General features: G+C 52.7%; 2 protein-coding genes across 2 annotated transcripts in view; one reads left to right on the top strand and one right to left on the bottom strand.

The window, feature by feature from the left end:
• Positions 1-21,123, top strand: part of SRL (sarcalumenin) — a 38,055-nt gene that overhangs the window by 13,467 nt on the left and 3,465 nt on the right. Inside the window, exons 2-6 of the mRNA XM_057695515.1 lie at positions 9,251-10,264; positions 12,106-12,207; positions 13,343-13,438; positions 17,240-17,356; positions 19,421-19,654. Of these exons, the coding sequence (XP_057551498.1) occupies positions 9,251-10,264; positions 12,106-12,207; positions 13,343-13,438; positions 17,240-17,356; positions 19,421-19,654 (1,563 nt within the window). The remainder of the gene's footprint in view (positions 1-9,250; positions 10,265-12,105; positions 12,208-13,342; positions 13,439-17,239; positions 17,357-19,420; positions 19,655-21,123) is intronic.
• Positions 18,024-18,525, bottom strand: LOC130829229 (S-phase kinase-associated protein 1-like). The gene has a single exon (XM_057695516.1). It carries the CDS (start codon positions 18,429-18,431, stop codon positions 18,024-18,026), a length of 408 nt encoding a protein of 135 aa, XP_057551499.1. The 5' UTR covers positions 18,432-18,525.

Here is a 21,123-nt window from a genome sequence, read left to right as displayed (position 1 = left end):
CGAGGGCCTGGCCCAGGCTCCCCAGGAAAGCATGGCCCACGTGTCTGGGGTTCAGGGGTCTAGGCCACTTGGGGATACAAACTGGAAACAAATCTGCTTCCAGAGTAGATGTGAGATTTTTAGGACGTTCCACCAGGGAGCGGCCTGGGAGTTCTAGCCATCTTTGTCTGTGGCGTCCAAGCTCTGGAGCCATAACTGAGGCTAACAGATGGATTTGCTCCAGTGGCTTTGGAAGTTTGTGCCGTTCATGGAGTAGCGGGTGGAAGGTGGTCTTCTGGCCTGGTGGTCTCTGTGACCCAGACGCTGAAAGCCTCCTCTGGCCCAGTCTTGTGGCCTCTGCCATCCTGAATTCAGAGAGCTAAGAGCTGGTCTCACACAACTCTCATGGAACCAGCTGTCCTTTTTCTGCTGGTGATGGAGACGGCGAGCCCCTCCCTGCACGCTTCTCCTGGTGACACGGGGGTGGGGGTGGGAGGACTGCAGGCTAACGGCCAGGTGCAGGCAACCTCTGACCTCCAAGAGCTTAAACGTCACCCCAGTCCTCCAAATCTCCATCCAGATCTGTGCTCAGGGGCCCAGCCTGACATCAGAGCCCTCGGCTGGCCCTCGCTGGGAGGCTGCACTTTACAGAAACGAGTAGGGGAACTGATGGGTGATCCCACGAACACTGGGTCCCGGGGATGGGGTTAAGACAGGGGTGTAAAGGGTTGGAAATGTCAGGGCTAGAAAAGGACCCCATTGCTATTCGGAATCCACGTGAAAAGTAAGGCCCAGGAGAGTGGGGACCTTATGTTTATGTCCCATTTTGCCCCAATAGGCTTGGCAAATTCTAGCAGGTTCTTTTTCCGTCTCTGGGCCTTGGTCTCCTCATCGATGAAATGAGAGAGCTGGGCTAGTGAATTTCTAAGTTTCCTTCAGTTCTACAAGGCTCTAATGCAAAAACCACCCTAAGGCTGAACAACAAGATAAGGTTTGGGGCCATGAACCTAAGGACCCAGAAATGGACCCCATCTGTCTCAAATTTGGGGAAGCCCCTGGGGAGAGAAGGTGGAACGATCTGGCATCTTGGCATCCGGGCAGCAGTTTTTCTGGAAGGGTCCACGTGCCGGGCACACGGGGCGGATTATCTGTGTTTTATTGCTGCCCCGGCCTCTCCCTTGGCTTGACTTTCCTCTGTAACCTCCTCTGAGCAGAGCTGGTGGTGGGGGCTCCTGGGGGTGAGATCTGCTAAAGACGACGCCTCACCCCTGAGCAGGCACTGGGGAGGTGGTTGGCGCCGTAGAGGTGGGCAGAGCTGCTGGCGGGGCCGAGGCGAAGGGGCCGTCGTGGTCGGGGCGTGCAGGCTGGTGTGCAAGGCCCTTCCGAGCCATGGGAATATCAGCTTTGATTGCAGGACAAGCAAAGCGCCACTGGCGGGGAGCTGGAGCTGCCCTCCCTTGTCTCTGCTGTGGCCAAAGCTGTGTCCTCGAGGCCTGAGTCGTTCCTGAAGGGCTTCTTGTTTTGTTCCGTGAGCTCATTGGTCATAAGGACAGCGGCGAGGACACGAGGGGACCTAGAGTGGCTGCCAGTTCCCAGAGTGGGGAAGGGCCCTCACCCATTCTCACTCAGACATGGCCCTACGAGTGCGTTTAGATGTCTCCCTGATGTGCCTTTGCGTTGGGGCAAAGTGCAGGCTCACCTCACTTCAACTGCGGGATGGGAGAGGCCTGGGAAGCAGGACAGAGGGGGAGCTGTGCATGGCCGAGGAAGTTTCTGGGTGAGTCAGGGCTGCCTGGAAGTGGGAGTCAGGGGCCATAGGAGTTAGCCTGGAGCTCAGCAGGACGAGGTCTAGGCCCGGGAGTGTTGGCAGCTCAGGCCTGTTTCTGTCCCAGACCAGCGGGAACCACGGAGACCAGGGCCACCCCCCCAGGCACCCATAGCTCCTCTCTGAGCTGCTTCCGGATGGAAGAAGGGGAGAAGAACCCCGGGCAGAAAGACCTCACTGGCCCACTGACTGACCACTCAGAAACAGGGGGTTGAGGGGAGTAGGGTGCAGGTGGGCCAGTGTGGTTCACCACAGGTCCAAAGACAGCATGGGTCAACCTGTCCAAAGCTGGTTCTTTTTCGGCCTGGCATCTTTGCTCTTCTAGGAAATTATTATTTTATCTGACATTCGTAGAATGCTTTTCTTTTCTTTCTTTCTTTTTTTTTTTGACTGCACAGCTTGTGGGATTTTAGTTCCCTGACCAGGGATTGAACCCAGGACCTTGGCAGTGAAAGCACCAAGTCTAACCAGGGAATTCCCTGTAGAATACTTTTAAACATTGTCTGATGTTTAAAGAATTCTGAAGGGGTTGGCAAAACAGATATTCTCTGCGTTTTATGGGTAAATGGAGCTGGGTGTGGGGAGCGAGGGGCAGCCCATATGCTAACTTGCATGGCTGGTGAGGAAGGCGCCAAGGAGCACAGCCTAGCTCTCCTGGCTTCAAACTACATCCAGAGAGACCAGGATGGCTCTGGGTCTCATAGCGAAGGAAAGCCCTGAGATGTGGGTCCAGCCCAGGAAGGTGTCAAGGTCCAGTTCCTGAGCGTGAGAATCAAGCCAACTTCCTCCCACTTCCCTGGCTTGGAGGGGAGGTGGGTCCATGCCATTGCTCCCCAACATCTGCCAAGCCCACGAAGGCTCCTACCTGAACCCAAGGCATCCATCTGACGGGACCTTGGGGAGCCACACTCCTTTGGTCCCCAGTGGGTCGCTCCCTGCCTGGTACCCCAAAGTTAGACCATCAGCCCTCCCAGAGGTGGTCCTTGAGCTCTCAGGGAAGTTGTTTCTTTGGGTGGGGAGGTGGAGGTGGGGGAAGCCACCGCCTGCCTCAGCCTGTCTCAGAATCCAACCTGCATCCGTCTTTCCTTCCTTTCCCCTCCCGCCCACCTCAGCCCCTCTGAATGGAGGAAGTATTGCCAACGACGCTTGCAAGGATCTGTGCTCACTTCAGGCAGGGAAAGCTGAGTGCTCCATGGAGCATCCCTTTAATGATCAAGTCACACCCAGAGCTTAAGGCTTTGAGCGCTCACCCATATTCATGAATCCTCCGGGCATCAGTGCTGAGCACGCATGTACATCATGGCTGTGGGATCCTGGGCAATTTCTCTGTGTACCTCCCAAACCAAGAGTTCCTGGGAATTAGAGAGCGGGGATGGTAGATAGAGTTATCCTGCCAATCTCTGGACTTTATGGGTTAAAAACAATTGTCTTGAAGTCTTTTTTTTTTTCCTGTGTTGGGTCTTTGTTGCTGCTTGCAGGCTTTCTCTAGTGTGGTGAGCGGGGGCTACAGTTCCTTGAGGTGCATGGGCTTCTCATTGCGGTGGCTTCTCTTCTTGCGGAGCATGAGCTCTAGGCGCGTGAGCTTCACTAGTTGTGGCACAGCAGGCTCAGTAATTGTGGCTTGTGGGCTCTAGAGCGCAGGCTCGGTATTGTGGCGCACGGATTTAGTAGCTTTGTGGCATGTGGGATCTTCCTGGACCAGGGATGAACCCGTGTCCCCTGCATTAGCTGGTGGATTCTTAACCACTGCGCCACCAGGGAAGTCCCTTGTCTCAAAGTTTTGAACGTCTTTTTCAAAGGGAGGAAGAAGACGGTAGGTTGAGAAATTGCTGTCTGTCTGAGGCTGACTCACCCCCTCTCATTTTGGGGTGGCCTTATGCTTGGACAGCTCATGGGACTCGGGGGTGGTAGAGAGCTGGGTTCCAGAACTAGCCTGTTGCTAACCAGCCTAAGTAGCCCTGTGGACTTGGGATAATCACTTAGAGTTTTAGGATGCGGTTGGCCTGTGAGGAGGTCCCTTTTGCCCCCACCCCAGTGATTCCCACTGACTGCTGCCCTTGCCATAGTGTCCTGTCCCCTGGGTGAATCATTTTGGGGCTAGAGTCCAGCCTGGGACAAGCTGTCCTGGTGGGATTAGCCTTGACTTTAGGAACTTGATCAGGAAGCCAAAGAACCTTCCGAGAATGGCTGCCTGGTCCCCTTGTCTTGGGGGGAAGAGGGAGGGGCCGGAGAATGGTGAGGGAGAGGGTTTCAGGGTCCCGGGAGGAGGCGGGCACTTCCCTCCTAAGTTCCTTTTCAGCATCAGCATCTGTAAAGCCATTTGAAGGCTCATCCAAGAAGTGAAGGAAAAAGAGGCCCTGAGCAGTGAACATTTACTGTGTAAATAAGATCAAGAAAAAATATGATGCCAGAGGGGCCGCCGCCATCGGTTCAGTCCGGGAGCGCTCAGGGACAGGATCTAGAACACGGAGAGGGTCGTGAACTCTGATTCTGAAGTGCCCTCCGCTGCCCCTGAGGCACTGCTGATGAGACGTCCAAGTGTCTGGGCAGAGAGCAGCCTGGTGAAAGACAGGGGACTCCCTGGACGCCCAGACCAATATTCCTGACTCCCAGGGACAGGTGTGTCCGGAGGTAGACGTGGAAAGTGATTGTAACCCCGGCACATTTTTTTACTGATGATGCATCTGCATCACTGTGCATGAGTAACCTACCTGTGTGTGACTTTGGACTCGGTGGTTTCAGTTTAAATGGATGAGAAGTCGTGTGGAGAAATAACCTCAGCAGATGCTTAGAAACATGCACTAAGGAGTCTTGGATGCTTGGAACTGAGCTTATATTCTGGTCCATGAAGAGGCTGGCCAAAGCAGGTCAACCAAACACAAGATCAATGGGTGCTGACCTCTCTTCTCCTGAGGTCCAATTCCACCTCAAGAGAGACTCCCTGACACTTGGTACTGAGGGTGGCCCAGAGCAGGAATTCTCAAACATTGGTGTTCATTAGCATCACCTTTTGAAACGCCTGGATTCACACTGACCAACCCAACCCTGGAGACGGGGCATCTGTGCTGAGAAAGCCCTGTAGGGCTCGGAGGCCACTCGCCGTGGTCCAGAGCACGCGGCTTCGTTTCTTGGCCTGACTGCTAGCCCAGCCCTGGATGGCCTGTTGAGCCAGCACTTGACTTTGTTGTGTCTGCTCCCTCCTTTCAAGAGAAGTTAACAGTCTTTGCTTTCCCTGCCTCAGAGGACTGCTGAGGGGTGAAGAGAACATGAAGCTCCTTGGGGAGGCATGAAGTTCTGCATGAAGGTCAGATATCATCTAGCTCCGTGCTGGGTGTATGTGGATCAGCAAAGTGAAAAGATGCTGTGAGGGGGAGCTTCTTGGGCTGTTGGAGAAAATGATCAAGAGGAGGGATTTTTAGGGAAAAGGCAGGGGAGGCAGGAGAGTGGTTGTCATCCCCCCGCCTTAGGCAGTGGGACTGACAGACCCAAGGAGAGCTGCTGGGCAGGAAGTACCAAGGGGGTGGCTGAACCCCGGCTCTTTCATCTCCCCTCACCCCTTAAGCCCTTCCATGGAACACTAGCACCTCATGGGACATGGTTTGCAAACACTGTGGGAGCAGAAAGAACTCTAGACTGAGGGCCATGAACTTGGGCTCTGTCCCAACCCTACCCCTGACCTTGGGCAGGACTCTGAAGCTCCCTGGCCAGAGCTTCCTCCTCTGTAGTGGACTTACCAAGGCCCCTGGCAACTCCACAGTAACCCGAGTCCATGTGAAAGTGTTTGGGAAGAGTTAGGAGCTGGAAAAAAATCTGGTGTTTGGTGGTAGAGGGCGGAGAGAGAGGAACCAAGCCTGGGGTCCCCCTGCTGAGGCTACAGCTGAAAGGCTGACCCCTCAGAGAAAGGCTGATGGCAGAGGGGGAGTCAGGAGAGAAAGCAGAGACAGTTTATGCCATGCTTGCCTGGGGTACCAGCCTGTCTGGCTCAGGGTTCTTCCCATGATCGCCGGGGCTGAGCTGGGGGCTTGCTATTCACGTACCCTGATGTAAGCATCCAGGCCTGTCCAGGGCCTGGGTGGCTGCCATGGCAGCAGCACATACAGCGTGGTACTGCGTATCCTGGGATAGATGGAGACTCATCTTACCAGGCTCTCAACCTGGTCAGTGTGTCCTGGGTCCTCTGTGCCCCCCACCCCTCCTCTGGGGCTGCTAGGGAGGTCAGGGTGGGTGGTAAGACACTGGGTTTGATTTTACAGAATTGAACTGAGTTTAACTGGAGGCTCTTGAAGCCTCTGACTGCCTCCTGAAGGAGAGATTGGGCCCAATGGTACTGCTGCTTCCTGGGGATTGAACTCTGGGGACCCAATGGCCCAGCTTGTTTCACTGAGAGACTCTCTGTCAGAGAAGTTACTTTTAGCCTGGGAAGGAAGGTCACAGGGCATGAAGTTGTCACCCTAGGTTTTTTTTTTTTTTCACTCCAAACTGCTGAGCGGAAGGGCAGGGGCAGCTTGGTACTAAGTCATAAAAACCAGTGAAGAGTATGGATGTAAATGTGTATACACACATGCACACTTGACTTCCTGTCCAGGGCCCAGGTGTGGGAATACACAACAGTGTGAAGGTCATGTGTACCCCCAAAGTCTGGGGTCCTTATCTCCCTTCAGAGGATGCAGCCCTCTCAACCCCCACCAGGACAGAGGGTGTTTTGAGAATATCAGAAATACCGCAGGCAGTCAGAGCCAGAGTCTGTTCAGCCCAGTAAAATCACCACCACCATCAGCACCATCATCATCAACACCATGAACAGCAGAGGGTGACAGGGCCTGTTGGAAAGGGCTGGATACCCCAGAGGAGAAGCCTTGACCACTGCTATTCCTAGGTCAAATGCCAAGCCCTGGTGACCCATCCAGTTTGGATGGGAGCCTCCTGTGGGCACATGAGTGGAGAGGGGCCAGGAGCAGAAGCCTCGGGGTCAGGATTATTTGGCTGAGCAGAGGTTTGCAGCTTTGGCTGCATGTTAGAATTATCCCTCCATTTTTTGGTTTTTTTTTGGTTAAAGTCCTGATGCTGGGGCTACACCCTGGACTAACTCGATCGGAACCTCTGAGGAGGGGGAGAGGAGTGGGATCAAGAACCAGGAGATTTCAATATGCAGCCAGTGTCAAGAACCACTGGTTTAGAGGCATGTAATGAGCTCACGTAGCTAGTGCTTCTCAAACTATAATGTGCAACAAATGAATTGTTAAAATGCAGATTCTGACTCAGTGGTTCTGGGCTGGGGCCTGAGAATCTGCATCTCTACCAGTCTCCCAGGTGATGCTGATGCTGGTCCAGGTGCCTGGACCACACACTGAATAGCGAGTCGGGGGGAGAAGTGCAGTGCGGTTGGGGGTGGGGTAGAACCTCGCTGTAGGGTGAGGCAATCTCCTTGGCAGCTCTGGAGTTAAATGGCTGTAGCCAGTTGCTAGCTGTGTGATGCTGGGCAAGGCATTCAGTGCCTCTGATTCTAATCCTCTCATCTGTAAAATGGGGATGAGTAAGACTTGTTTTACAGAAGCAAGCAAGTTGAGTAAGATCAAGTAAGTTCATGTTTTATACATAAAGTGCTCAAGCCTTGCCTGGTGCTCTGAATAATTGTATAAATGTATCCCATGTATATCTTGCTGCTCAGAGGCCTGTTGATCTCTTGGGTTAAACCAAATTCCTGCCTTTTTCCAGAGATGGGGGGAGGGGTCAGATAGAGACACAGGCAAAGGAATCAGGACTTATAGGTATTCAGGTGGTAATGAAAGAAAATTTTAATTAGTAACGTCCAGCTCCCCCACTAAGGGCCCAGGGATTCCTATTGTGCCCTAATCTCCCCGTGGACCTCTTCAGAGCACTTTCTAGGGGTCAGGCAGGGTCCAAGCCCTGGGAACAGAGGGAGGATTAAGCCTTGGTTCCTGTAATCCAAGAGCCAGAGTGGGCACATGTAGGGAGGGGCGAGGTACCAGTGGGAAGGGGTTCCTCTGTGCTCCCCTCAACACAGCATGGCATGGAAGGCCTGGACAGGGAGCAGGCAGCTCTGGGTTCCACGCACCCACTAGCCGCCTGGTGTCTAGACCTTCAGCTGTGAAACCTGGCTGACAGTAATAAGGGAGATGAGTGGGGCCACAAATGTGAAGGTCATTGGGGGAAGTGTTATATTAACATATGGGCTCCTTTATAATAAAAGGCACCCAAACTTCCCATCCTTCTGAATTTGATAGCAGATTGTGTCTGTGGGAATTAATGAGAAAATATTTGTTCCTGGCCCCGGGAGGCTTCCTGAGCTTTCAGGGAACAAGGGGGTGGGTACCCTGAGGCAGAAGGGGTAGGTACCCCAAGAAGTGGCTTTTCTTTGCAGGAGGCAGAGCTGGGCCTGAGAGAGGGGGAATCTGTACCCACCAGGGAGGAGGGATGCTGCTTCCTCAGAAAGAGTCCTGTGAATCAAGGGAGCCCCGGGGGCGTGTCAGCTACTCTGAGGCAGGGCACCCACAGTCCCCTCATCCCCATGGGCCTGCGATGTCCCCCCTCTGTGGGTCTCCTTCTTAAAACAGGTCCCAACCTAGGTGGGGGGGGGCAGAAAGGTTAGGCCCCACCCTCCCTTCTGACCCCATTGTCCAAATAAATCACACTTGTCCCTTGACAGAGGTGTCTGGCACAGACTGGGCCCCTTACCTGCCCTCTGCTTTGCTCTCCCAGTGCCCTTGGCTCTCCCGGTAAAGCTCTCAGCCCTTAGAAGGGGATCCCCTTGGGAGGGGTTGGCTAAGGCCACCCGGAAGCCTAGGCCTGCCCGTTTTGGGTATCTCCTCCTCCTCAGGCCACGTCCCTTCTAATCTAAGGTAGAGAGGCCAGCAAATGCCTGCCTTTAAGGGGACAGAGTTGGATGTGTGACTTAATAAAGTTGAGAGCCACAAGTAATCCCCTAAGTGCTTTGCCCAGTAACCTAAGAGGATCTGGCTGGCGCTACACCTGTTTTCACTCCTTTGCTGGTAGCAATATAAAAAGAACGCTGGTTAATGACTCTAGGAACTGACAAGGGATGGCATGGACATGCATCTGTCCTATCTTGGAAAGATCTCCGGGTGAGCCAGGCTGCACGTGCCTGCCCGCAAGGTTGAGGAAGGGCTGGAAGGGCTTGCGCAACTTCCATCTCCACGGGGAGGCTGCAGAGGCAGGGTCAGGGGCGGGGCTCGGGGTGGGGCCAGCAGCTCGCTCTGAGCCGCTGCTCGCGTCGGGAGCGAGGCAGGATGGCACCCGCTCCGCCGGCTGCGCAGGGAGGTTACGAAGACCAGGGAGGGAGGAGCCCCACCGCCCCGCAGGTCCACACTGCTCTCCCGGAGACAGGAGCGAGGCTCAGTTAGACTTTTGAGAAGCAAAGCGCGTGCCAACCCCTTGAAACTGACCAATCGTATTCTAATCATCTAGAACTGCAAGTTTCCGCTTCGGGTGGCACAGAAGATGTTGGCAATTTGTTGGAGAATCATTTCTCTGCTGGAGACGCAAGTCTAGAGGAGAAGGAAAGGGCGCTTCAGGCAGAGGCGGCCCCTGGAGAGACGAACCTGCTCCTCCACCCTCCAGATGGCAGGGAGGCTGGGAGCTCGGAGAAGACAGCCGCCGGAGCCTCCGCCAGCAACGGCCTGGGCTCTGATCCCGAAGCCAGCCTCTCCAATGCCTCAGCCTCCGAGTCTGCTCCCCCCGGGGAACCTGCGGGGCCCGGGGAGGAAGACGCGGGCCCGCCAGGAGCGAGCGCCCTTCCCCCAGAAGGAGAGTGGAAGGCCGGGGAGGAGGCAGCGCCGGAGCTCAGCTCTGGAGAGGGCCCAGGACAGGAAGGGGAAAGACAGGCTGGGAGTGGCGCGGTCGCCGAGGAAGACGCGGAGGCGCTAGGGGACGACCCCGCGCAGGGAACAGCAGCAGGGCCCCCAGAGCCTGAAGACACAGGGGACTCTCCCAGCAAGGATCTCGAGACAGGAGGAGAGGGCAGCCCAGGGCACGGTCAGGAGCCAGAAGTGGCAGACGGAGTCTTGGACGTGGACGCAAAAACCGCAGAGGGGGCGGGGGACCAAGGAGAGCCCAGCCCCAGCACCCCCTCTGACGCGCGCGCAGAGGTGGGGGGCGCGCAGGAGGACAGCCCCGCAGAGGGGAGGCCTGAGGAGCACCCGGACGCGGCCTCCTCCGAAGAAGAGGGGGGAGAAGAATCCGAAGAGGACAGCGGCGACGAAGAGGACAGCGGCGACGAAGAGGACAGCGGCAACCGGGCTAGTTCGGAAGAAGCCGGGGGCTCCTCGGAGGAGGAAACCGGGGAGGAAGCCGGGGAAGGAGCCCAGGAAGCGGCGGGAAGCGCGAGCAGCGGGGAGGAAGGGGCCCGGCCGAGCGCCGAGGCATCTCACGTGGAGCCGGAGGGGGCCGAGGCGCTGGAGCCCAAGGAGGAGGGGCCTCAGGGTAGGGGATCCCCGAGATTCTCCGGGCACCTCGGCAGCGGGGAGCTGCTCCGGGCACTCGGGCGTTCGGGCGGCTGCAGTCTTCCCGGAGGTCTCCTGTGCAGGGCAGGCAGGGACCCGCAGGGCGGGAGAGCCCCCAGCTGGCCCCGGGTTCCTGGGGTGGAGGCAGGCCCTATGGGGGTGCCCCGCCCTCGAGGTGCGTTATGGGCTGTGCGTGAACCACTTATCCCCACTTCGGAGAGACCCAGTGAGAGGCTGCACCCTGGAGGGCCCAGAAGGTCCTAGTCACATCTTAGGCCATCAGAAACTTACGGGTTAGGATCCCTCAATGCATTTTAAGACAGACCCAAAGGACGGGGTGGGGGGGGGGGGGGAGGGTGTTGGGAATAGTGGTAGGATTTGAGGCCAGGAGGCAGGCTGGTGGGTGTGAGGGGGCACTGGGGGACCACGTTGGTGGGCTAGCTCCTGGGGTCTCCCCTTGAAGACTAGGCCATGTCAGAATGGTGATAAGAAACCTCCGGCTGGCTGTGATACTAATGTCCCTCAGACATTCACCTGGAGGAGCAGCAGCCTTGCTCTCAGGGCTGGGGGATAGGAAGGGGGGTTGGGCAGGGCCAAAGCTGCTGGGCAACATTGAAGGTGTGTGGCATCCTAGAGAGGTTGTCCAGCACCCACCATGGCCTCATCCACTGAGTACACTAACCTGGACCAAGAACGGGCTTGTAGGGTGGAGGCACTGGGGTCAGTCTTCACTTTCCAATGCAGGATTCCTTGCAGAACTTAGTTTCCACACTTGTCAGGAACTCGAACTGGGGGAGCAAGCCCCTCCCCTTTCCCTGGCCTCCCAGTTCTGGATGTGATCTCAGAAAGAATCACTCTCCAGCGTGCTGCCCGAGGCAAAATGATTCTTCTCTTCTTCCTTACCTCCTGGAACTGGTCTCCCCTGATCCTCAGGTTAAGTCCATCCTCTTTCTATCACCTAAAATCCTTTGTGCAATCAGCCCCAGATAGAAGCTGTGATGTTAGAGGCCCAGGAACGTGAGCACCCCTCCCTGGAGCCTCAGGCTGTCACGGGGCATCTCTTGCTGGGTCAAAAGCAGCAGTGCTCTCCCCCTCCCCCCATTCCCCGCCTCCGCTCCCCAAGACTGCCTGTAGCAGCTCTTCCTGGTAAAATGCGCACTTGACCAGGCCAGTGGTTCTCTTAGGACTGGAAATGCAGGGAATTCCCTGGCTGTCCAGTGGTTAGGACTCTGAGCTTCCACTGCAGGGGGCACAGGTGAGATCCGTGGTGGAGGAACTAAGATCCTGCATGCTGTGAGGGCATGGCAAAAACAAAACAAAACAAAACAAAACAATCCCCTGAAATGCAGACTCCTATAAATCACTCCTCTCAGGAAGTTTCCCAATTCCCCCTGTTAAGACTTCATAGGCACAGTTCTCAGGTCCTCCTGGCTTCTGGAATCTTTTCTTCCACAGTCACATCACTGTCTGTAATTATATTACTTTCCAGGTTATTTCTCCCCCTCTCCCAGTCAGACTGTAGGAAACTCCACAAGGGCAGAGCTAGGTCGGTTTGGGGCATCACAGCATTCACAATGCAGTGCTCCGTGCTTGGCGTGTATAGGTGCTCACTCAAAATTCGTTGAATACCTAAAATGGATCAAGGAACTTAGGAGAAGTTGAGTTTGAATTTTAAAAGTCCCTCCTAGAAAAAGGGCTCTGTGCAGTTGAACCTGGCGAGGCTTTGGTCTGTACCTGCTTACACCCTTGCCCGACTGGAGGGAGCCTAGAGCTACTGCCTCCTAGCTTGGCCCTAACCCTGCTGTCTGCTTCTCTCCCCAGAAGAGGCGGAGGATGTGAATGAGGAAGCCCCACTGAGGGACCGCTCCCACATCGAGAAAACTCTGATGCTGAATGAGGACAAGCCAACTGATGATTTCTCTGGTAACCAGAGGCAGGAGTGGGGAGGTGGGGATGCTGGGGGGGGGTAGGGAGGTGGGGTGGGGTGTGTGTGTCTGGTGGGGGAGCTGGGCTGGGCTGGGAGAGCCATCGCCATGCAGCGCCTGGGAGAGCATCTGCAGCTGAGGCCGGCAGGCACCTCAGGGAGGAGGAGAGCCCTGGAGATGGGGAGCTTCGTGGAGGAGGCTCTGTGAGCAGCGTCCAGGGCTGGGGGCTCTGGGTTAGCGGAGAGGAGGAAAGGTGACCCAAACAGAAGCACCAGCGAAAGGATGGAGGGCAAATTCCAGTGCTGCCGCCTGGGGACGTGCCCACCTCCAAGTTTTGGCCACAGAGGGTTGTTCATCACACTGGCTTTGATTTTTACAGTTTATAAAGCCCTTTCGTGTCCGGTATTTCATTTCATTCTCGTAGTAACCCAAGGCTATCAGCAGGGCTTACTGTCTCCTGACTCCTTACTGTCTCCCCTCACTCCTGCTACTGAAAGCTCAGGGTAGGACAGGGCTGTGCTCTGGCACACAGCTGGAGATGGGCAGCTGACGGGCAGGGTCTGGAAAGCCTAATCCTCGGTGGCCCCACGTTCCTCCCTCCCTGTGCTTCACCGTATGAGCCCATTCTCTCTGGAGCCACACTCTCCCCAAGAAGGTACTTGGGATGTCTGAATCCTCTTAAGGGCTCCAGGGATGCAGTGAAGGGTGGGAGGCCAGGGTGGCCATACCTTCTTGCCCTGTAAACCTAAGGCAAGCGTGAGTACAGTTTGGGGGTGCAGCGAGGGGACGGGGTTCCCATCTGCCACAGAAAGGGCCTTCAGGTGGCTGCAGACCAAGGCTGCGCTTCCGGCCACACTGTTGAGGGGAAGAAGAGGATTAGGTTAAAAAATGAAGCTCTCAGGCTTTCAGGGGTGTGTGTGTGGAAATGTCTCTGGTTTAAAGATTTCTGAGGGTTGGAATGTGCACCAGCACCCGCTGCACTCCTACCCCAGGAACTCTGATGTGCTGCACGGCCCCTGCCCCCAAGCAGGCAGGGCCAGAGCCGAAATGGGGAGTGAGACGGATCCACAGCGGTGAAGCCGCCTGGTGAAGCCCCCGCCTCACCCTTGCCCTTCACCCTTCTTTGCCCCCAGTGGTGCTGCAGCGGCTTCGAAAGATCTACCATTCGTCCATCAAGCCCCTGGAGCAGTCTTACAAATACAACGAGCTTCGGCAGCATGAGATCACAGGTACTTCTTGCGTCCCCTCTGACTGTCCACACTCCCCCAAGCCCTCGAGGGCAGTTCTCCTGAGTTCTCGGGAAGGCGGAGATCTCAGTGGCAGGAACCATCCTTTCCCAGCAGGTGTGCTACTTAATTTGCACAGGGCTTTGCGGAGAGTTAGCGTTTCATCTGTGAACATTCATGCAGGCTGTTTGGGTTTCTGAGGACGGAGATGCCAACTTCCATCTCTCCTGTGCTCAAGACCCCTCAAGGGCTCCCCATTCACATATAGGTCGTGTCTTCAGTCCGCTAACTGGCCTGAAATCCTTCCCTCTTGCTTATGACTTCTCCAGTTGACTTACCTTGGGTTTGGATTCTTTCAAGAGTTGATTTTCAGGGACTTCCCTGGTGGCTCAGTGGTTAAGAATCCACCTGCCAATGCAGCGGACATGGGTTCAAGCCCGGGTCCTGGAAGATCCCACATGCCACAGAGCGAGTAAGCCAGTGCGCCGCAACTACTGGAGGCTGCACACCTAGAGCCTGTGCTCCACAACAAGAGAAGCCATCGCACTGAGAAGCCTGCGCACCGCAACAAAGAGTAGCCGCCACTCTCTGCAAGTAGAGAAAGCCTGTGCGCAGCAACGAACACCCAACATAGCCAATAAATAAATAAACTTATAAAAAAAAGAGCTGATTTTCAAAATCATAAAAATAAGATACTTGTTGCCAAAAACGTTCTGTGCAGAAGAGTATAAATTGAAAAATAAAAATTCCTTTCTTGATTTCCAGCCTAATTCCACTCCCAGAGACACCCGCTGCTACAGTTACTTGTGAAAACTTCCAGACATTGCTCTGCTTACATGAGCATGTCCAAGTGTGTCTTTTCATTTGTTTTACAAACATGGGATCACATCACACAGCTGCTCTTCCTGATCCTTGCAAACCCACCACCGTAGATAGCACACCCTGCTGATGGACCACGGGGTGTTTTGCCATGTTCTGTTTTTTTTTTAATTAATTAATTTTATTTATTTATTGGCTGTGTTGGGTCTTCGTTGCTGCACATGGGCTTTCTCTAGTTGCTGTGAGCGGGGGCTACTCTTCATTGTGGTGTGCGGGGCTCCCCGTTGTAATGGCTTCTCTTGCTGCGGAGCAGAGGCTCTAGGCGCGTGAGCTTCAGTATTTGGGGATGTGGGCTCAATAGTTGTGGCTCATGGGTTCTAGAGCACAGGCTCAATAGTTGTGGCGCACGGGCTTAGTTGGTCCACTGCATGTGGTATCTTCTCAGAGCAGGGCTTGAACCCCTGTCCCCTGCATTGGCAGGAGAATTCTTAACCACTGCACCACCTAGGAAGTCCTGTTCTGTTTTTAAAGTGCTACAAACACAGCTATGATTGTTACGTATTTTGCTCAAGTATATTTATAGGATACATTTTTTTAAAGATTTATTTTATTATTTATTTATTTTGGCTGCGTTGGGTCTTCGTTTCTGCGCAGGGGCTTTCTCTAGTTGTGGCAAGTGGAGGCTACTCTTCATTGTGGTGCTTGGGCTTCTCATTGCGGTGGCTTCTCTTGTTGCTGAGCACAGGCTTTAGGTGCACAGCCTTCAGTAGCTGTGGCATGTGGGCTCAGTAATTGTGGCTCATGGGCTCTAGAGTACAGGCTCAGTAGTTGTGGCGCATGGGCTTAGTTGCTCCACGGCATGTGGGATCTTCCCGGACCAGGGATTGAACCTGTGTTCCTTGCATTGGCAGGCAGATTCTTAACCACTGCGCCATCAGGGAAACCCCTGTAGGATACATTTTTTAAAGAAATGCTGGAATTCAGCATTTTGATACTTGTCACCCAGTTGCTGGAGGTTGTCTTCTATGAACCCACAACAACAGTTCTTGTTGCTGTGCAGCAAGGCCAGTTTTAAGTGTCACTTGTTTGGAAACCTATTAACAATGGCATCTAATTGCCGTTTGAATGGTGAGTGGTATTGTGCATCTCTTCCTGTGTTAGTTGGCTGTTTCTGTATTGTCTTGTGATGCTGTACAGGGGATGGGGTGTTGTAGGGCCTGTATTATTCCTGCTTTACAGAAGGTGGACCAGAGGCCCTGAGAGATGCTGGGCTACCCAGGCCACACAGCTGGAATTAGGAGCAGTAACTTTCTCCTTCTTCTCCCTGTTTCACACTTCCCTTGCAGTCTTCTTTGGCAGGCTTCCCCAGGGGATGATGCTCTGTGCGGAGGGCATCCCCGGGCCCTGATCTCACTTTCCAGGCTCCACTCCTCTCCCCTCATCTCTCGCCAGTGCCAGGGCTCCTCTGTGTCTCTGGGCAGCCTCCTGAGTGACCTCCCTTCTGGGTCCCTCACCTGCAGCCTCCTGTGTGTGCCAGTGCCGCCCCCTGCTGCAGAGAGAGGGAACAGCAGCCGGGATAGCCCACTGGGTGGTCTCTCCAGAGAGCTGGAAGGCCCAGTTTCCCTTGGCGTGGCCTGGGCCTGGGGAAAAGAGGCTTCTTGTAGGATCACTGTAGCTATAGCCAGGGACGTCTGCCACCCCCGCCCCCCAGCCTGCCTGTCCCTTCCTGCCCCTGAGCCAGGGGTTGACACCTAGTAATGCGAAGGACTCACTTAAATGTCTTTACCAGCAGGGAGGAAGCGGCAGGGCCTGGTACCAATTTCAGGTAATAAATATGTGCTCTCCCCTCACGAGACACCATCTAGGTCTTGTAGGACTTAGTTCCACCTTAGAGAAATAAAGAAAACCAGCCCATCGAGAAGCAAGGTGTGGACAAAGAGGAACTGTACTGCACTCCTCTTTGGATGAAAAAGATAGAGACTGTGGTCTCATACATGCATTAAAATATCTCAGTGGACACATAGGGGAGTGTTATGTCCTACACAGATTGGAGGTAGAGAGGGGTGACTTTTCACTGTATACCTTTTTATACTTCTGATTTTTGAACAAAAGAATTAAATCAATTAAAATTTTCAAAAGTAAATGGAGAGAAAAAAAAAAGGAGTGCCTCCTTCTGTGTTGTGTTCTATCTGCCAGGCTCAGGGAGGTGAGGACATCTGGAGAATTTTAGGTGCTAAATTGTGCAGGGCTGAAGGACTGTAAGAAGGGAGCACTGTAAGAAGCCTGTCACTGCCCTCTCCTTGTCCCCGAGGTTTTGAAAGCACTGGAGAATTCTGCTTTTCCTTTTCGGGGACCCCAACTGCAGAGGCCCAGGCAGGGTGTTCTCCTCAACATGGGACAAGAACCTGAGAATTCTCAAGTCGGTGCTTGGTCTCGGACACTGGCAAATATGTCATGGACTTTGGAGGCTAATATTTGAGACCAGCCCTGTAGCCAGGCTTGGGCTGAGCCTGAGGAGAGGTGTTGGAAGATGCAGCTGAGAGGAAGGGAGGCTGGGGATCAGCAGTGCCCAAGTCCAGACCATCCAAGAGTGTATAAGCATCTTCCATGTCCTTTGTTCGGTTAGCAATCCAGATAGCAGTGTTTCAGCCTTTCCCTGAGTGGTAGCTCTCTGCTCCCCCTCTTATGAACACTTCACCCCCAGACCTGAACCAGGAGGAATTGACTTCAGTTGATCCCTCCCTCTCTGGGGCAGGTGTGCCGCAGATCTGTGCATGGCCCGAATGCTGTCTTCCCGTGTCCTCTAAGTGGGTCATTGCACTAACAGAGCAGGAGATGTGCCCCTGACCGTGCCACGCTCTCTGGTCCAGGGTAGAATCCCACAGCTCGTGATGGACTGTCTGGGGCGCCGCGGAAAGAATCCTGTCCCTCCGCAGTGAGGAGCTTTGTGAGTTCACCTCCATGTCTCATCCCTGCTGCCCACAGATGGGGAAATCACGTCTAAGCCGATGGTGCTGTTCCTGGGACCGTGGAGTGTTGGCAAATCCACCATGATAAACTACCTCCTTGGGCTGGAAAACACTCGCTACCAGCTCTACACAGGTAACAGTGAGACCTTCTTATCTGATTGTTGGTATTTCAGTGTCATATGTAAAAAGCATGAAAACATTCAGGGTCTGTCATGTACCGCTCAGGAAATATAGTCAACAACACTGTAATAACTTTGTGTGGTGATTGATGGTAATTAGACTTATTAGGAAGATCATTTTGTAATGTATGAAACTATCGAATCACTCTGTTATGCACTTGAATCTAACATAATATTGTAAGTCAGCTCTACTTCAATTAAAAAAATAAAATCTGACAGACGAAAAAAAGAAAAATTAAAATATTCATACCCGTCTTCAATATAGTAGTGAAAACTACGTGCCAGAAATCAGCAGTTAATCCCATGTTGACAGCAGCATTATTCGTGATGGCCAAGAAGTAGAAACAGCCCAAATGTCCGTCAGTGGATGATGGATAAAAAACATGTGTTCCATGCAATGAGGACAACATTCTGCTAATACAACTGATTTGCTGCTGCATTTGTTGACTGTTTTTCTAATATTAACAATTATAAACAAAGCAGTGCAACTAGTATCTGGAACAATCCTTACAGTGTTACAGCGTCAGACACAACATTTCACTTCTCCTCACACCACTGGTTCTCTTTGCATACCTGGGCTTCCTCTTCTTCAGTAAATTCATTTTTGATATTGAATGTCTTTCAAATCTCCTCAGGAGTTTTCCCCTTGATCATATTGGCAACAGTCTTGCAGGTAACATCAAGCAAGCCTTTGATGTCTAAGTAGTTTGCAGCCAATATAAGCTCAAAAAGTGTTCCTTGATCAACTTTCAGGATTTCTTGATCCCAATCAGGGGTGTCATCTGTTCGCTTTCCTTTGTTCTCATCATCCTCAGGAGGAGGAGGACCATCCTTGTGGTGGGTGCCCCACTGAGTGACCTTTTTTAATATTGCTGCATTAACATTTGGCAAGGGGACTGGATCATCCTCTCCTCCATCATCCATTCGCAAATCTTCCAACATGGTCTTGATAGTCACAGATTGTTTTGCAATTTCAACATCAACTTCGAATATCTCTCCACCAGAACTCTGCAACTTCATTGAAGGCATGGTGTTAGGTCTCAAGGAGATGGCAGGCCCGAGGCTGAGGAGAGCAGGGCGGCGTCTGCAAAAAGAAAAACAAAAAGGCGGAGAACAAGGCCCACCTGGGACATAAAAACTTTAAATAAAAGTTTTCCTAGCAAAAAAAAAAACAAAAAACAAAAAAAAACATGTGTTCCATCCATACAATGGAATATTATTCAGCCTTGAAAATGAATGAATTTCTGATATGTGCCACAATGTGGATGAATCTTGACTGCGTTATGCTAAGTGAAATAAGCTAAACACAAAACGACAAATATCATATAATTTCACTTAATATGAGGTCCCTAGAGTCATCAAATTCATAGAGACAGAAAGTGCAGGAGAGGTAATTCCCCGGTAGTCCAGTGTTTAGGACTTGGCGTTTTCACTGCTGGGGCCCGGGTTCAATCCCTGGTCAGGGAATTAAAAACCCCCAAGCCACGCGGCATGGCCGAAAAATAAAAAATAAAAATAAATAAACACTAATTCCCACTCCCCCTCACCCCATCCCCAGTAATCTCTCCTGTGCTTTCTTTTTTGTTGCTGTTGTATTTTTATTTTTTTGGCTGCACTGTGTAGCTTGCAGGATCTTAGTTCCCCAACCAGAGATTGAACCCGGGCCCTGACAATGAAATGCTGAGTCCCAACCACTAGACCGCCAGGAAATTCCTGGGAGTTAGTGTTTAAGAGGGACAGAGTTTCAGTTTGGAAAGATGAAAGTTCTGGAGATGGATGGTGGTAATTGTTGCCCAACAGTGTGAATGTTCTTAATCCCACTGAACTGTATACTTAAAAATGGTACATTTTATGTATATTTTATCACAATTAAAAAAAAAGCCACTAGCTTAGCAAACACAGTATCCAATGCCTGTGGCAAGCCCTCTGTGAAACACCTTGCTTCTCTACATCCTTGGCCTTGGGTCCCTTCCCCAGAGATGACTGTGTTCCTTCCAACCCCATGCCTGTGTGTGCAGGTGCCGAGCCCACCACCTCTGAGTTCACGGTCCTCATGCATGGGCCCAAGCTGAAGACCATAGAGGGCATCGTTATGGCAGCTGACAGCGCCCGGTCCTTTTCGCCCCTTGAGAAGTTTGGCCAGAATTTCCTGGAGAAGCTGATTGGCATCGAGGTTCCCCACAAACTTCTGGAGCGGGTCACATTCGTGGATACGCCCGGCATCATCGAGAACCGCAAGCAGCAAGAACGAGGTGATTTAACACTTCTTTCTGAACGGCATGACTCTGTCTTAGAAAACTATTCAAGATTGTGGATGGCAGGCAGACGGGGGAGAGGCCAGCGATGTCCAAGACCAGAGGATGCGTTCTTTGATTCCAGCCGCTTTTGTTGTCACTGTGGTGCCTCTTAGGTGTGGGATACCTCATTCTTTTCCCTTCTCAAGAACTGGTCTGGCTTGGAGGCCATCAGAACCTTCCCAAGGGGAGGCCTGGCCTTCTCCGTCAGGGGCTCCTCGAGGTCCATGCTGGGGCTGAGCTGTCTTTGGGAGGCCCAGGTGATCAAGGGCCTGGACTGACTGGATCCCAGTTCACATGTACTTGACCTCTGGCTAACTTGGGTCTGGGTTAAAGCTGACTTTCAACTCTTCTTAGTTTCAGTATCTGCTCTACCAGGCCTACTTCAGCAGAAGCCTGTTTCAGACTTTCCAAAGCCCTGCTTCCCTTCAGGTGGCAGGGGCCCAGCTGGCACTCGGCTACAACGTGGGCCACTGAGTGTCACCATGACGCAGGGCCATCTGCGGAGATGAGTCTTAATGGGGCATTTGCAGGAATATATGACCAGATGGTGGATCTCAGTTTATGGTTATAACTCTCATTTTGGTTATAACCAGAACCCTGTTTTATAGCTAGTAATAATATTACCACTAATAATTATAATAATAAATTAATCTTGATTGCACTCCTATAATGCATCAGCTAATTTTATGCATTATTCATTGATCATTGTAGAAATTTCAAGACAGGTATTCTTAGTCCTCTCATTTTGGAAATAAATTGAAGGAATTAGAATCTATCGAGCACCTACTATGTGACTGGCTGGCAGCTTTAGTTTGGTGCTTTGCTATGTTTATAGCAACATCGTAATCTTCATATCAGCTTAGGTGTTATTGTTCTTGTCATTTTGCAGCTAAAATGCTAAGGCTTAGAAGCATTTAATATTCAGCTGGCCAGTGGCAGAGCTCAAATTCAGGTCCCGAAGGCAGGTCCATGTTTCTTTCCCCTAAGTAATGCACCTTCTCTTTTATTCCTTCTAATTCCCTGACTTTTTTCCTTCAACATCTTTGCCACTGCCCCAGATCTTTTCAGACAGTAGGAAACTCTCCACCTGTAAAAAGTGTTTTGCTTTGCTGGAGCCTTGGATTCCACTGTGGATTAAAACAAGGATCAGGCTGTTCTCCCTCCTCCCCTGCCCCGGCTGTGCCATGCAGCTTGTGGAATCTTATTTCCCCAACCAGGGATTGAACCCTCAGCCTCAGCAGTGAAATCTCAGAGACCTAACCACTGGACTGCCAGGGAATTCCCCAGGCCATCCTTGACTGAGGGTTGACAAGGAGCAGGAGACATGTAATTAATTCTTTAACAGTCTTTAGAAACCTAGAAACTCCCTGATGCCGTTATTCCCTTTCAGTCACGGAATGGGCTGGTTCTAGAAGAAGGGGTGA

The sequence above is a fragment of the Hippopotamus amphibius genome, chromosome 9 (assembly GCF_030028045.1).
Source record: "Hippopotamus amphibius kiboko isolate mHipAmp2 chromosome 9, mHipAmp2.hap2, whole genome shotgun sequence".
NCBI lineage: Eukaryota > Metazoa > Chordata > Mammalia > Artiodactyla > Hippopotamidae > Hippopotamus > Hippopotamus amphibius.
This window is presented reverse-complemented; position numbering and strand designations above follow the sequence as displayed.

What these genes read in the sequence shown, in the direction of transcription:
- LOC130829229 (XM_057695516.1), bottom strand. Translation starts at nt 18,431, where the DNA reads ATGCCTTCAATGAAGTTGCAGAGTTCTGGTGGAGAGATATTCGAAGTT.